Source organism: Lontra canadensis, unplaced genomic scaffold (genome assembly GCF_010015895.1).
Source record: "Lontra canadensis isolate GAN:19392208 unplaced genomic scaffold, GSC_riverotter_1.0 scaffold98, whole genome shotgun sequence".
Taxonomy (NCBI): domain Eukaryota; kingdom Metazoa; phylum Chordata; class Mammalia; order Carnivora; family Mustelidae; genus Lontra; species Lontra canadensis.
This window is the reverse complement of record NW_022631092.1, coordinates 6,491,812-6,508,047: the sequence shown is the minus strand read 5'-3', so window position 1 is coordinate 6,508,047 and position 16,236 is coordinate 6,491,812. Positions and strand designations below refer to the sequence as shown.

Below are 16,236 nucleotides of genomic sequence, written 5' to 3'. Positions count from 1 at the left end.
GCAAAAAAAGAAATACTAATCCAAGGAAACATGGCAATTTCAACTACAACTAACTAGAGATAATACTGTTGATAAACACATTTGGCAATATAGCACCTTCTATAATGAGCATAAAATTTATTTCATTTAAAAAAATTGACACAGAGAGATAAATTATGAGTATTATTATTACACCATTTACTATCCAGAGTTAGTAAGAGAATCAACTTTTATATTATACCAACCTAGCATTCATGAATTTAATAATCACAGATTTGCCTTTTCATTACAAATACTGGAAGTCCATGACATACATGGTCAGTATTAATTTTGCTAACACATAAATTTTAATCACGAGAAATAAATGACCAGTAACACAGAGGAGAGTTAGCTAACAATGGGTGAACCTAGCAGACCACCTAGCAACCGTGGTCTGTTGTTTCTTGCTCCTTGATTCATGAAGTGATTAAAAAACTTTTTTTTTTAAGATTTTATTTATTTCCTTGAGAGAGAGAGAGTAAGAGAGAAAGCATGAGAAGGGAGAGAGTCAGAGGGAGAAGCAAACTCCCTGCTGAACAGGGAGCCCAATGCAGGAATCAATCCCAGGACTCCAGGATCATGACCTAAGCCAAAGGCAGTCACTTAACCGAGCCACCCAGGCGCCCAGAAAACATTTTTTTGGTAAAAGAAAGCCAACTGTTAGTGACAATGATGGAAATATAAAAAGATAAAGAGGTCTAAGAAAGTGATGACTATTAGTCAAAAATTTGAAGTTTTAAATGAAATTTTAGAGTGAAATATTGAATTTGGCAGTAATTTAGATAAACAATGTGAACAAATACTCTATATGCTCTATAAATAAACAATTTATAAAACCGTTTTTGGGATTGTTCTAATCAGCGCAAAACTTGCATGTCTGAAGAAAATTATAAGCTACTGCAGCATCTCACAACTGTGGATTCAGGAAGGTGTCAGAAGTACCCACTGACAAAGTTCTAACCACTGTATTTATGCTGAGTTCCTCTTTCAATTACAAAGTGAGAATTTCTACAATTCCTTTCCCAATTTTATAATGAATACAGTATAGAAAGAAATATAATCTATAAAGAAATAAATGTACACTGAAAGAATGGAGAGCAGACATATAATGAGAAGTTTTAAAATTTTAGTCATGATAGCAGACTATGTTCTTGGTCTGCTATATGGCCCTTCCATTGGGGAACCAATCCTCCCTCCCATTCCATGGGCTTGAATCAGACTAACCCCTCTAATCTGTGTCGGCATCTGGACCCAGGCTTGGCCCACCAGGGTTCTCCATGCTAACTGGCTGAAGTACTGGTTCTAAGATAGGTATCTGAGTCAAGATGGTACAGTATGAGTCCTCCCCAGGACCTTTCTCTTGGAATGTTCAGACAAGACGTTCTTCATTTTGGGATTATCAGATTTAAAGACACATAAACTGAAGCTCCTTTTGGCCCCCTCCCCCCGTGCTAGTTCAAAGAATAAGACTAATCCAAGAGCCCTGAGACGCAAAACAAAAGCCAAAACAAGAGCACATCTCAATGACATCATCAAAAGTCAAACATCTAAATACCTTCAAAGTTATTTCTACTCCTGAAATTTTGATTTATGTGAACTCATAAGGTCCCTCTTTTGCTTAAGCTACTTTGACTTGACATCCTATCGCTTTCAACTGAAAGGGTTTCCAATATACTTTCACTGTAGAGAGAAAAATAACTTGTTACTGAGTAAACTCAGTAATTATTTTAGTATACTACATCATAAAAGGAACTCTAGATTACGATGACTTCTTACCTTCACAACGCCTAGTAAAGACACTTTCGGAATTATAGCTAGCACTCATCATGAAATACACAACACGCAACCCTGAAAAAATGTGATCTGGGTACTCACACTCATCCAGCCCCAGCTGGTAGGCCAAGTTCTGTAGGCCTCGTACCTTCTCCATCAAATTAGCTGTGGTGAGGCTCCCCAGTTCTGAAACAAAATCATTTATTTCAAAACCGTATCTTTCTATTGTTCTCTAGTTAGCAATCCATTCAGGCTGGAAATCCTTGTTATAAAGATTTTCGAGCGTAATTCTTACCTAGTAAGCAGAGAATGGATCCGTATCTCTTCTCATCCAATCCTTCCCCTTACATACACACACACCAGTGAATTTTTCCTACTACTGCAAAATGCTTCAGATGAACTTATGTTTAAGGCACAGGTCGGTTTGTATAGAACATAATGCTATCATCCCTTATTAAAAATTTAAAGTTTCCTTAGAAAATACACTAATGGGATGTTATATAAATGTCCATTTGGAACATTACAACAACGAACCTGAGATGCCCTTGAGACTTAATTTCTCCATGGTTGGAGGAGGGGATCTGCATTTAAGCATTTCATGCAGAACAATGAATTACTTCTGAAGTCAAATAAAGGTGTTATTTTCTCCCACTTATCATGCCACACTCATTATCCATATCTGGCATAAGTAGACTTTCGTGATTTGTTCAGCTGCCTAAATAGCTCAAGAATGCCAGATTTTTACCTTAATTTCAGTCTATTACTTTACAACCATCATGAATCTTATCACCAGAAAGATGGTTAAAAGTTAAATAAAGTAGAGCAAAATCAAGGAAAATTAATGTTTTTTAATTTAAATTTCTACTTTGTGGTTGAGTTCCAACTCATTTATCAAACAACAATATTCACTACTTATAGTATTCCTTATGGGAGAAATTGATGGGATAGAAAGAACTAAAAGACATGTCTTAACCCACTAAGGGATTATCAATTAATAGTACTGACAACAATATATAGCAGTAATTTCTAAATAAGGCACTTGTGTTAAACTGGTAAGAGACTGGATTTAAAATATCAGTTTAAATTTTAACTCTTTCTAATAAATCTTAGGCTAAGTTAACCTCTGAACCTTGGATATCATGATACCTAATGTACATGACCTTTATAAGAATTAAACGGGAAAAATTTATGTGAGATCTTTTGTCGACTATAGCATTATACAAAATAAAAGTTAATTAAAGGAATTAAGTTAATTCCTTTAATTAAGTTAATTAAAAAGTTAATTAAAGGAATTTTTAGGATTAAAGGAATAATTACAGGAATTTAGCAGCAGAAGAAATCATGAGTGGGTCCTGAATTGAAGGGATTTATACATATGGAAAAATAGAGAGAAGCATTCAGATATAAAGAACCATCAATCAGCTTGGTTAAGTAGGCAGTCTCACTGCAGCAAACACTTGTAAAGGAACAGTGAGAGAAAACTGGAAAGGTGGTTTGTAGAGGAACATAAATGTCAGGTTAAAAGTTAGAGGTCACCAGCACGGCTTACCTTTCAACATGTCAATGTCATCACGTTCTATTTCAGCCATCCATTTGGGTGGGGAACTAGTAATAGGCTGTCAGAATATAAGAATATAATCACTCAGATACACACAAAATGTAAAGAGACCATCATCTTCCTTCTTACAGAAAAGTAGCTTGTCACACAGCCTTCAGGTTGTTTGAAAATACTGGCAAGTTACAGTTTCAAAAACCCAGATTTCTCTAGGTTCAGATATGACCTACAAAATAATTGACCTTGCAAAATATTTCTGTTCATTTTTACAGCTGGTCTCAGGGAAATGATCTTAGAAGAAAGGTCTGACTACTACTACTATTTCATAGATAAGAGGTTAGTAAAGCAATGAAAGAAATTACTTGAAGTTCAGTTCTGGTAAAAGCCTCCAACTGAACTGTTTGAGACCATCAGGAAGTAACATTTTCTGGCAGAGGGGAAGATTCATAGAAAGATGTCTCTCTCTCTCTACACACACACACACAGGAATATTACTCAACCATTAAAAATAATGAAATCTTGGGGCACCTGGGGGGCTCATCTGGTTAAGCAGCAACCCTTAGTTCTGGCTCAAATTATGATCTTGGGTTTGAGCCCAGTACTCAGCAGGGAGTCTGCTTGAAGATTCTCTCCTTTTGCCCCTCCCCCCACCCACACTCACTATCTCTAAGATAGATAAAATCTTAAAAAAAAAAAAAAATGAAATCTTGCCATTTGTGACAACATAAATGGACCTAAAGGGTATTATGTTAAGTGAAAATAGGTCAGACAAAGAAAGACAAATACCACATGATTTCATCTATATGTGAAACTGAAAACAAAACAAATGAACAAATAAAAAACAGAAACAGACTCACGAATACAGAGAACAAACTGGTGGTTGTGTTGGGGGGGATGGGCAAAATAGGTGAAAGGGATTGAGAGGTACAAACTTTTGTTATAAAGTAAATAAGTCACAGAAATGAAAAGCACAGCACGGGGACTACAGTAAACAATAATGTAATATATATAATTGTTGATTCACTATGTTGTACACCCAAAACTAATATATGTCAACTATACTTCAGTTAAAATGTTTAAAAAGAGGAAATCCTCAATTCATGAGGAGATTGCAATGATCATCACTTCAAATTTCATTTTATTGTAGACATTTTAGAAAACTTTAGAATTTAAATTATCCTCTCATTTTTTTTTTTAAGATTTTATTTATTCATGAGAGACAGAAAGAGAGAGAGAGACAGAGGCAGAGGGAGAAGCAGGCTCCCCAAGGAACAGGGAGCTCAGTGTGGGACTCAATCCCAGGACCCCAGGATCATGACCTGAGCCGAAATCAGATGCTTAACCATCTGAGCCACCCAGGCGCCCCATCCTCTCATCTCTGAAAAGTGAAGTTACAAAATATGAAGGAGAGCCCATTCTTGGAATAATTTTGGGCAACAGTTTTCAATCCTAGTTGCCCACGAGAATCATCTATGGAACAAAAAAAACCGATGCCCTGGACACACTCCAGATGCACTGATTTAAAATATTGGAGGTGGAATGAGGGTCCATTGGAGAGAACAGAGCAAGGGACGTTACATATGTATTTTTTAGTGTAATACTGTCCATTTAACTTCAAAAACATTTTAACATCTTAAACATACAAATGAGATAACAGAACAATGCAAACTGTTTAGTACAGAAAGTTCTAGAACTTTCACTGTTGCAGTGGCTCTTTGCTTTACAGACAATGAAGAGTTCTACAGCTCATTTAAAAACAAAGTTGAAACCTACACTTAACTAAAAAAGATCCAAACACGTCTCATACCAGTGGACCCCCTCCTTTTCCACAGGTAAGAAAGGCAACAGAATGCTGTGTCACTATCACACAAACATGACAAATTGAAGCTAAGTAAACACCCACTGTAATGTTCACAGGTCCAGCCTCCCAGCACACATCCCAAGCTACAACCAGTACATACGAATTTTTTAAAAGCTCCACAACTGCACACTGATGATTCTGTTGTGTAGGCAGGGGTATGGCTGAGAAACATTATTTCAGCTTTCAGTCTTTTCTCTCTTTTTTTCCTTTAATTAGCATTTGCTGGATACTATGCGACCAATGCATCATATGACTTAATTTTCTAATCAACCCTATGAAGCAGGTATTATTATCCTCATTTTACAAAGGAGAAAAAAAAAAAACAAGTACAGGAAGATTATAAATCACTTGCTTCTGGACACACAGCTATTGGAGACAAGATTCAAACCCAGAAAGTCTGAGTACAGAAACCACTATTCTATACTTCCTTTCCTAGAAGGCTATTGGTCAAATTTGCCATTTTTGGCCACCAGTAGGGAAACAGACTATACCAGGGGATTTTAACCTGGGGTCCCGGGATGACCCAAACCCCTAGAAACAAAACTTAAAATGAATGTGCATACCTCTAGGGAAAAGAGGTAGATACATAATCAGATTTTCAAAAAAAACATATTTTGGGGCGCCTGGGTGGCTCAGTGGGTTAAAGCCTCTGCCTTCAGCTCAGGTCATGATCTCAGGGTCCTGGGATTGAGTCCCACATCGGGCTCTCTGCTCCGCAGGGAGCCTGCTTCCTCCTCTCTCTCTCCCTCTCTGCCTGCCTCTCTGCCTACTTGTGATCTCTCTCTGTCAAATAAATAAATAAAATCTTTAAAAAAAAAACATTTTAATGAAAGGGTTTTTTTTTTAAAGATTTTATTTATCTGACAGAGAGATCACAAGCAGGCAGAGAGGCAGGCAGAGATGGGGGAGGAGGGAAGCAGGCTCCCTGCTGTGCAGAGAGCCTGACACGGGGCTCTATCCCAGGACCCTGGGATCATGACCTGAGCCGAAGGGAGAGGCTTTAACCCACTGAGCCACCCAGGCGCCCCTTATTTATTTTTTTTTAAAGATTTTATTTATTCATTTGACAGAGAGAGAGATCTAAAGTAGGCAGAGAGCAGGCAGAGAGAGAGGAGGAAGCAGGCTCCCTGCCAAGCAGAGAGCCCAATGTGGGACTCGATCCCAAGACCCTGAGGTCATGACCTGAGCCGAAGGCAGAGGCTTAACCCACTGAGCCACCCAGGCACCCCTAATGAAAGTTTTTTTTTTTTAAACTTATTTCTATTTATAACTCAAAATACTTAGTTGTTACCAAATATAATTAACTGACCTGAAAAGTAAGTATGAATGAAAATGTAAGAAAATTATGTTAGGTACTTTGTACTCAATCTACTAGATAAAAGCTAATCTAATACAAATAGCTACTGAGAACTGTTTATTATGTCTTAGGCACTATGCGAAGTATCTTACATGCACGATAGCATTTTACACTAAGAATCTTACAAGGTAGCTTCAGATAAGACCACTAAGGCTCAAAAATGTTAGGAAACTTGCTCAGGTCATGGAGAGTGAAGCAGCAGATTCTGGACTCAAATCCAAGTGTGTTGACTCCAAAACCCTACACCATCCTGAACTCTTCATGCTTAGCCCTTACTGAATGCTAAATGAGCGCCGGCCAGCTTTCATACAACCCAAGATCTTGAATAAATGGGAGGCTACCGAGTTTAAACTACCTCTGAGCAGATATTCTCAAGGAATCTGAAAGCCACAGGGCCTTACTATGTATTTTTTTCTGTTTATTTTTTAAAGATTTTATTAATTTATTTGAGAGAGACAAAACAAGCAGGGGGAGAAGCAGCAGAGCGAGAAGGACAAGCACAGTGAGTAGCCCAATGCAGAGATCGGTCTGATGACCCCAAGATCATGACCTGAGAAAAAATCAAGAGTCAGACGCTGAACTGACAGAGCCACCCAGGTGCCCCTATGGGGGCCTTAATATTTAACTCAGCATCTATAACTCTAATAATAAGTAGAGAATACTAAGCACATAGCAAGGTACAGAAGGTTCTTGAACTTTCATTGTTACAGTGGCTCTTCCCTATACAGGCAATGAAGAATTCTACAGTTTATTTTATTTTTTTAAGATTTTATTTATTTATTTGACACAGAGAGAACAAGCACAAGCAGGGGAAGCAGGAGAGGGAGAAGCAGGCCCCCTGTTGAGCAAGGAGCCTGATGTGGGGCTCAATCCCAGGACCCCAGAATCATGACCTGAGCCGAAGGCAGACACTTAATCGACTGAGCCACCCAGGTGCCCCTCTACAGTCTGTTTAAAAACAAAATTTTAAAAATTTAAAAGTAGTTTTAAAAACATTTAAAACTACCACACCTCACTTAAAAAATGAGAGTTATAGTACAAATCCCCAATGGCATGGTTTACTAGATAGAGCATGAGCTCTGTAATAGATGTAACTTGCATTCAAATCCTGGTCTGTCACTCATTAGAACTTGGGTAAGTAATTTCCAAGGTTCTCTTTCAGTTACTGCTTTTTTTTTTTTTTTTTTTTTTAAACACTGGACTCAAATGCTTCTGCATATGGTCTTAAGAGTATGGATGCTAATAATCAGCTAGTGGATTCAAAGCCTGGTTCTGCCATGCATAGCATATAACCTTGGATAACCTACTTAACCTCTCTCCCTATGCCCATTTCCTTGTCTGTAAAATTGGGCTAATAATAGTACCTGCACCCCACATGGTTTTGTGAAGACTAAATAATATACATATAGTACTTAGAAGAGTGCCAGGGATATGGTAAGCACTACGTAAGCACTAGCTGATACTATAATCACATTCTCCTGGTTGTGGGAGTGTAAGAGAATATATGGACAGCTCAAACACAGCGCGTGCCGCCCAGAAAGTACAAAGGTTGTGGCTCTAATGGATGTCTTCCTTTGCTTTTTGATGAGCCACTGAGAAACTTCAAAAAGCCAGTAAAGAGGTATAAGATAAGGTCAAATGCATCCCATAAACAACAGAGAAAAGCTTCAAAATCATGGTTTGGGCAAAACAGAATACTGATGTTACATTAAAGATTTCAACGGCTTTACCTTAAAAGCTTTTAAGCTAAGAAAAGAGGCTAACAGGCAAAAGTCAAAATGCCAAAATGGAATATCTGAACAGAGGAAGACATTATTATCAACATGATGATAATATACACAGATTTCCAGGGCTCTAGTTACAATCTGATTGGAAACCTATGATATTTTTCTTGAGAATAAGAAAACAGGATATTTGAACTTTAATTAAGGAGCAAAACACTGGATAAGCTTCATTAGGTAAGTGAAATATTACTTACACTTTTAAAGGAAGCTGCAAATTCAGCGACACCTGGTACTGAAAAGAAAAAACACATCATTTATTTAATATACATTTTAGTGCCCCAGACACAGAGGAGCCAAATAATAAGAAAACAGCCTTGTCTTCAAGGGGCTTATAGTCTGGAAGAGGAGAAAGAGTAACTCAGTAACTATAATACTGGTTACGTGCTCCAAGAAAGATACCAGGTGCGATGGCAAAGGCCAGGGTGGGGGGGGGTCTATATCAGATTGAGGGAGCAGAAAAAGTTTCCTAGAGAAAATGCCTCAACTAAACTTGCAAGGACAGGAGTCAACTGGATGAGAGAATACGGAGATACACTATCTCTTATCAGAAAGTTTAAATTTCTTTTTTAGGTATTCTGTCTTGTCAGGGATTGTTAATTGGGTAATTGTTTATTTAAATGCCTCAAGGGAAGAATCACATTAGAAAACATAAAGATAAAAAGCAGATATTCAGGGGCCCCCGGGTGACTCAGTCAATCAAGAGGTCATGATTCCAGGGTCCTGGGACCAAGCCCCGAATCGGGCTTCCGGCTCAGTGGGGAGCCTTCTTCTCCTTCTCCCTCTGTCTACTTGTGCTCTATCTCTCTGTCAAGTTAAAAAAAAAAAGGCACGGGGCATGTAGGTAGCTCAGTGGGTTAAGCCTCTGCCTTTGGCTCAGGTCATGGTCTCAGGGTCCTGGGATCGAGCCCTACATCAGGTTCTCTGCTCAGCAGGGAGCCTGCTTCCCCCTTTCTCTCTGCCTACTTGTGATCTCTGTCAAAAAAAAAAGGGGGGGGGGCAGATATTTAAAAAATAAAATACTGTTCAACCTCACTAATAAAGAAATATGAATTAAAAAGTAATAAAAATTAGTAACATCCAGGGGCACCTGGTGGCTCAGTCAGTTGAGCTTCTAAGTCTTGGTTTTTGTCTCAGATCATGATCTAAGAGTCATAAGACTGAGCGCACCCTCTCACCCCCACGCCCTCCCATCAGCCTCTGTGCTCAGCATGTAGTCTTTCTGAGAGTCCCTCTCTCCCCTTCCCTCTGCCCCTCCCTGCCCTCTAAAATAAATAAATAAATCTTTAAAAAAAATTTTAGTAACAGCCAATATTGGCTGGTATGTGGGTAAATGGGCCCTCTCACACACAGCCATCCTCTTCATTGCGCACAAAGATACATATTGAGTTGTTCGTAATATCAAACAGTGGATCTAAGGTATCCAAATAGGGTAGGAATATATAAACTACAGTTTATCTATTATAATAAAATACTTTAGGAAAATGAAGTAGATTTACACCTACTAACAAAGAAAGAGCCATTAATAAATTACTAGGTAGAATGAGTTAAGCTACACTAGCTTAAGCATGTACATATGACCCCATCATTATACCAAAAAAACAAAAACAAAAATAAAAAAAAATCCAAACAAACCCAAAAAGCCCTGCTGTATACTTTAAAAATACATATTTGTTTACCTATATAATCATAAAAAAGGCCAAAAGGATTTGTACCAAACTATTAATTGTGAGTTTACAAGAGTGAGTGAAGGAGGTGAGGAACTACTACTTTCTGTATCTCTGTACTGTCTGAACTTATTACATAATGATTCAATTTTTTTTAAGGCCCTCTATCATTTCCTGAGTCACACTGTGTCCTAAAAAAGTTAAACTACCAGACAGCTATTCTTAACATTAGACCACAGAATTCAGTCTGTTCCCTGTGAAGTAAAATCAAAATTTTAACCATTACAGTTAAATGATAACCAAAAATCTCAAAGTAGCACTGGGTTCTGCTGTATTGATTCTGATATCAAGAAACCAAAAACTTACACTGTTCTGGCCAAAGGTCTGGTGAGGCACGGTCAAGTTTTTCAAAACTTAGCAAAGATGCTTCCAGATCTGTCCCTAGAACAAAACACCAAGAAGAGCCAAGAAGACACAAAAACACGTTAATTTACATCTTAGAGCATTTTAGTCTCAAAACACAACAAACTGGAATATTCACTTGGAAGTCTTTTTTTTTTTTTTTAGAAAGATTTTATTTATTTACTTGACAGAGAGATGGAGAGCGCAAGCAGGAAGCAGGGTGAGGGACAGGGGGAGAAGCCGACTCTGGGATCATGACCTGAGCTGAAGGCAGACGCTTAACTGACTGAACCACCCAGGTGCTTCAGAAATCTGAGTTATATAACCACTGACACTCCTGGGGTATGATATTCTACAAATAAATCATTCTCCTTCATCAAACTTCACGTCTCTGATCTCGAAAATGGGAGCAATATTTTAGCGGGGTATTAGGAAAAATAAATCTCAACAAACCCACCTGCACCTTCACTCAAACTCTTAGACTTTTCCCAATTAAGACAAACTCCTCTGAAGAGCTCTGGATGTCAATTTCTCTTGCTCTGTCAAAGACATTATCTTGAATAATCTCTCTTGAACAATTTCTACCTTCTCTCCTGGCTCATACTCAACAGCAAGCAAGCCTGTTCTAGAATTCCCCTTCTTTGAAAAAAAAAAACTCTTCCATGACCCCATTACCTCCTTACACCTCCTTCATTACAAAACGTCTTGCGTTGTCTATCTTGACATCTCCACTTCCTCACCTCACATTCTCTCCTTAACCCAAAACAATTGGGCTTCTGCTCCCCTATACATGGAGAGTGCTGTGGTCAAGGTCATCTGTGACCTATGTTGCTAAACCCAGTTGTCACTTCTCTGTTGTCTGTGACTTCTTTGTAGCATTTACACACTGACCACTCTCCTTGAAAAACTCCACTTCTAGGGCACCTGGGTGGCTCCATCAGTTAAGTGTCTGACTCTTGGTTTCGGCTCAGGTCATGATCTTAGGGTTGTAAGATCAAGCCCTGCATTAGGCTCCATACTCAGCGAGGAGTCTGCTTGAGATTTTCCCACTTTCCCTCTCCCTCTGTTCCCCCCCACCCTCATCTCACATGCTCTCTCTCTCTATCTCAAATAAATAAATAGATCTTAAAAGAGAGAGAAAAGAAAAACTCCACTTCCAGCTTCTGTAAAATTGATTTTTCTCCTACCTCACCAACTCCTTCCTTCCTTTCCTCCACTCAGGTCCCACCCCAGGCTTGTTTCACTCTCTACCTAAAGCCTCCAAAGAGATCTCATCTAGCCCCAAAGCCTTTACCATCATACATATGTCAATAACTCCACATTTTTATTTCCAGTCCCTATCTTTCCCAGGACTTCAGAAGTATAGCTAAGAGGCTACTTAACAAACTTCTCTGCCAGAACTCTGATAACTCTCAACATCCTTCTCCACTTACACGTGTGAAAATCTTTCTGAGTCCAATAATTACATTCAAAACCACCTACATCTCAAGAAATAGCACCACCATGAACCCCAGTTCTCAGATCAAAACCTAGAAATCATCCATCCTTCATGCCTCCCTTTCCTTCAACGTTCCATTACAATCCATTAGTAAATCCAGTAGTTTCCATCTCCAAAACACACCATGAAACCAAATGAATTAACCAAAGAATCATCACTTCTCTCGAAGACTACTTCAGAAGCCTCTCAACAGTTCTCCCTGCTTCTATTCTTACCTCTTCCCCTCTCTACCCAAATCTGTTCTTCACAAAGTAGCCAGAACTGATTGTTTTTTTTAAATGTCAATCAATTTGTGTCACTCTTCAGAGTAAGGGACTTCTTCCCAGCTAATTTCATGAATGTATATTGCCCATGCCCTTAAAAAAAAAAAAAATCATGCATGACCCAGCCCTTGCCTAATTCTTTGATACCATTCTTTGCCACTTTTGCCTCGGCACACAGTAAGTGCTCAAAATTATTAACAATTAACATTTGTTGAGTACATATTTTGTGCTCAGCATCCTAATGAGTTGCATTAATTAATGATCTAAACAGTGGTTCTTAACATTTTCTGGGTGAGTCACATCTCCAGAAATCTGGGGTGGGGGGGCAGTTACAGCCTCATTCCCTGGAAAATGTACATACGTATAAAATTTTTCAACATGTATTTTTCTCTAACCTGAATTTTTTCCCCCAAATAGTCTAAGGGAATTTCCAGCAATATTCTAATCGGCAAAGAACTCAACCCTAATAAATTGCCTTAACTAAAGCACCCAAAAATGGTAACAAAGAAAAGCTGTGTGTAACACACAAAATTCCAACTTTCAAACTCCTTAGGAATGTTGGTGATGGGAAGCTCAACCATAACAAAAGTGAACCTATCGAGAATAGGATCTGATAACAAACAACGGTGGTCTTATGATACCACAAGTCTGGAGCATAACTCAGACTCTGCTATGAGTGTTACTCTCATACATTAAGTAATCTCAAAGTTTTCCTTTTTAAAGAAATCCCAAGCAGGGCGCCTGGGTGGTTCAGGAGGTTAAGGGTCTGCCTTCAGCTCAGGTCATGATTCCAGGGCCCTGGGATCAAGCCCCATATCGGGCTTTCTGCTCAGCAGAGTCTGCTTCTCTGTCTCCCTCGGCCCTCCCCCTCTGCTCATGTGCTCTCTCTCAAATAAATGAATGAAACCTTTTTTAAAAAATCAAGTATGCAAACAGAGTGAGTACAGAGATGGCTAGAAGACCAATGGGGGAAAAATGTTTCCAATATTTTTCCTAGCCAAAAGAGTAAAAGAAATAGAGAAGACAGGAAAAAAATCTAATACAAGGAACACAGCTCTAAAACCTATAAAACTTAGGGACGCCTGGGTGGCTCAGTGGGTTAAAGCCTCTGCCTTTGGTTCAGGTCATGACCCCAGGTCCTGGGATCAAGGCCCGCATCGGGCTCTCTGCTCATCGGGGAGCCCACTTCCCTCCCCCTCTCTCTCTGCCTGCCTCTCTGCCTACCTGTGATCTCTGCCTGTCAAATAAATAAAATATTATAAAAAAATAAATAAAACCTATAAACTTATACATATAAAAACAATTTAGTAATAAACTAAAAATTTTAATAGCAATTACTTCTACTTCTATCACCTGGCTGATTTTTTTTTTAATTCTGGCAAGATATACATAATAAAATTCACCACTTCAACCATTTTTAAGGGTACAATTCGGTGGCATTAAAAACATTCACACTGCTGTGTAACCATCATTATCATCCATCTCCTGAATATTTTCACCATTCCAAACTGAAATTCTCTACTCATTAAATAGTAACTCCCCATTCCCTTAGCCAACTTTTTAAATAATCCTTTTTTTCTGGCAAGAAAAAATACATTTTAAGACAGAATCCAGGAAGGAGAAGGAATTGCTCTCTCTCCCCCACCCCCCCTTTTTTTAAGATTTATTTATTTGAGAGAGAGAGCGAGCAGGAGCACACAGAGAATCCTCAAGCAGACTCCCCACTGAGCATGGAGCCCTAGGTATGGCTCAATCTCAGGACCCTGAGATCATGACCTGAGTTAAAAATCAAGAGTTGGCTGCCTGAGCCAAGCAGGCACCCCAGGGAATCTCTTTTGACTCTGAACACCCATAATTTCTTATACAGTATGCACATGCGCTCAAAAAACCTAAGTTAAGCTTGAAACCTGAGGCTAATATATTATTTATGTAAATATTCTAAAAGGTCTGCTGCTTGCCAGACACTGTGCTAAACTCTGGGATCCAACTATTAACAGGACAAGATTTGGAGTTTATAAACCAGCATGAAAGGGGCAAACAGAATAACTATGCTGACAATGAAGGTATGAAATAGTAAATAATAGTGAAAACAGGCAACTCCAGATACTGTGTGTTCTGGGCAACCTTCTCTGAGAGGTGACATCTAAAATGAGACCTGACATTATCTCAGGATAGTGAGATCGAGTCCTGCGTCGGGCTCAAGTTCAGAGCAGAGTCCGCTTGAGATTCTTTCCTGGTCCTTTTTCCTCCCCCTTCTCCCACACACGTTCTCTCTCACTTCTCTCTTTCTTTTTAAAAGGGTACAAAATAACAAATAAATAAATACATAAGAAAGACCTGAGGGGCGCCTGGGTGGCTCAGTGGGTTAAGCCTCTGCCTTTAGCTCAGGTCATGATCCCAGGGTCCTGGGATGGAGCCCCCCATCGGGCTCTGCTCAGCGGGGAGCCTGCCTCCACCTCTCTGCCTACTTGTGATCTCTGTCTTTCAAATAAATAAATAAAATATTTTAAAAAAGAAAAAGAAAAAGAAAGACCTGAAAGTGCAAAAGTGTTTACATGATTGATTAATCTTTACCTTTCCCAAAGAACTTAGCATTAAGCCTTTCCTATAATGGGAACTCAGTAATAGCTCTCCTGGCCTGAATTTCCTTATTCCTGAAATAAACTTCCAAGATTTTTTTCCAAACACAAAATGTGTTTGAGAAGAAAAAACTACACGCCAATAAAATGGACATGGGGATGGTGGCGGTAGAAGCAAAATTTAAATGAGTTCAAAAATGACTGCAAAACCTTAACTAAGGCAGAACAGCGCGCAAAAACATGTGGTTATACCAAAACCACTTAACTGCTATCTGAAATGCCCTACATCTTAGCGTATAAACAGAAGTCATTCACTCACTCATCCTGGGGAAACAACATATACAGTAGAAGCAAGAGTGTATGAGATAAGTATATGGCCACACTGAAGTGTTCAATTCTCTTCTTCCTCTGGACTCTTCATAGGGAGGGGCCATGATAGGGAAACGGTGCCAATCTACGCAGACAGGAGAGTATCAGGTTTTGCTTGCGGCTTAATCCCGGGATGAGGTCAGTCACCAACCCTAGCTAGGATTTGAGAGAATCGTTCCAGATGCTCCAAAAGAAGAAAATCGACCCTTCAATGGGGTGCCTGAGGAGAAAGCGACACTAGGTCACCGCATTTACCCCAGCAGTATCTCCTCCTCGGCCCTGCCTCACCCAAATGGGGCTAAGGCAAGGCCAGGGCGACCCCAGTCCTTTCTCCTGGAATGCGCCCCACGAGGGTGCCCTCCTTCACCCTCTTGATACAGAGGGGAAGCCGGGCACCTCCAGAGCTTCTGTGAAGTACCGCCGAGCTTGAGGACGAACTCGCAGTGGAAAGAAAAAGTGGAAAGCAAAGAGTTGGAGCCCAAGAAAAAAAAGCGTTAGTTTACGGGGCAGACAGAGTGGAAGTCCCCGGCAGAGCAAAGAAGGAGGTTGCAGGGAAAAGATTCCTAAGCCGGCTCTTACCGTCTGTGGGAGACGCCATCTTCCAGCCCATGTCACGTGACGTGGCCAACTGTCGGCGGGAAAGCAAAGATCCATAAGCCACGCCCCCCCAAGAAATCCTATCCTCAGCTCGCAGCCCCGTCTCATTTCCCCGCCCTATAGGGCAATCTTTGCCTAGCCCCGCCCCCAGTGCTGGCCACACCCCCTCGCGTAGGGAAAGGAGGTGGAGCGACTGCAAAGTTCTTGAAGGGTCTTATTTATGTTCCTCGGAGGCGGGGGTGGGGCCGCGGTCGTCCATGCGGCCAATCGGGGTTCCCGTTTAGGGGGCGTCTCCTCCGAGGGCTCAATGCGGAGTACCCTAGCCAGGGGCGACTACCCTAGCCAGGGGCGACTGCCCTGCCTCCGCCAACAGAATTTGTTGAGGTGGGAGGGGGCTAGGGCTCCTCCACTTTTGACCAATCGTATATCTCTAAGACTGGGACTAAGGGGTGGAGTCAGGTGTTAGGGCGAGTGATTGGCTAGAGGAAATAGTCTTCTCCACCAATGAGGCGGTGC

General features: G+C 40.1%; 1 protein-coding gene across 6 annotated transcripts in view; it reads right to left on the bottom strand.

The window, feature by feature from the left end:
• LIN52 (lin-52 DREAM MuvB core complex component) overlaps positions 1–15,874 on the bottom strand; it is a 138,792-nt gene extending 122,918 nt beyond the window's left edge. For 4 of the 6 annotated variants that reach the window (XM_032837521.1, XM_032837524.1, XM_032837526.1 and 1 more), the window contains exons 1-5: positions 15,703–15,809; positions 10,379–10,453; positions 8,543–8,580; positions 3,341–3,407; positions 1,894–1,977 (exon numbers count right to left, since the gene is read on the bottom strand). In XM_032837521.1, the coding sequence (XP_032693412.1) occupies positions 1,894–1,977; positions 3,341–3,407; positions 8,543–8,580; positions 10,379–10,453; positions 15,703–15,733 (295 nt within the window). In that variant the 5' untranslated portion in view covers positions 15,734–15,809. Of the gene's footprint in view, positions 1–1,472; positions 1,502–1,893; positions 1,978–3,340; positions 3,408–8,542; positions 8,581–10,378; positions 10,454–15,702 lie in introns of those variants that run through there. The other 2 variants (XM_032837525.1, XM_032837520.1) reach the window with 2 other exon arrangements.
• Positions 15,875–16,236: the final 362 nt, after the last annotated feature.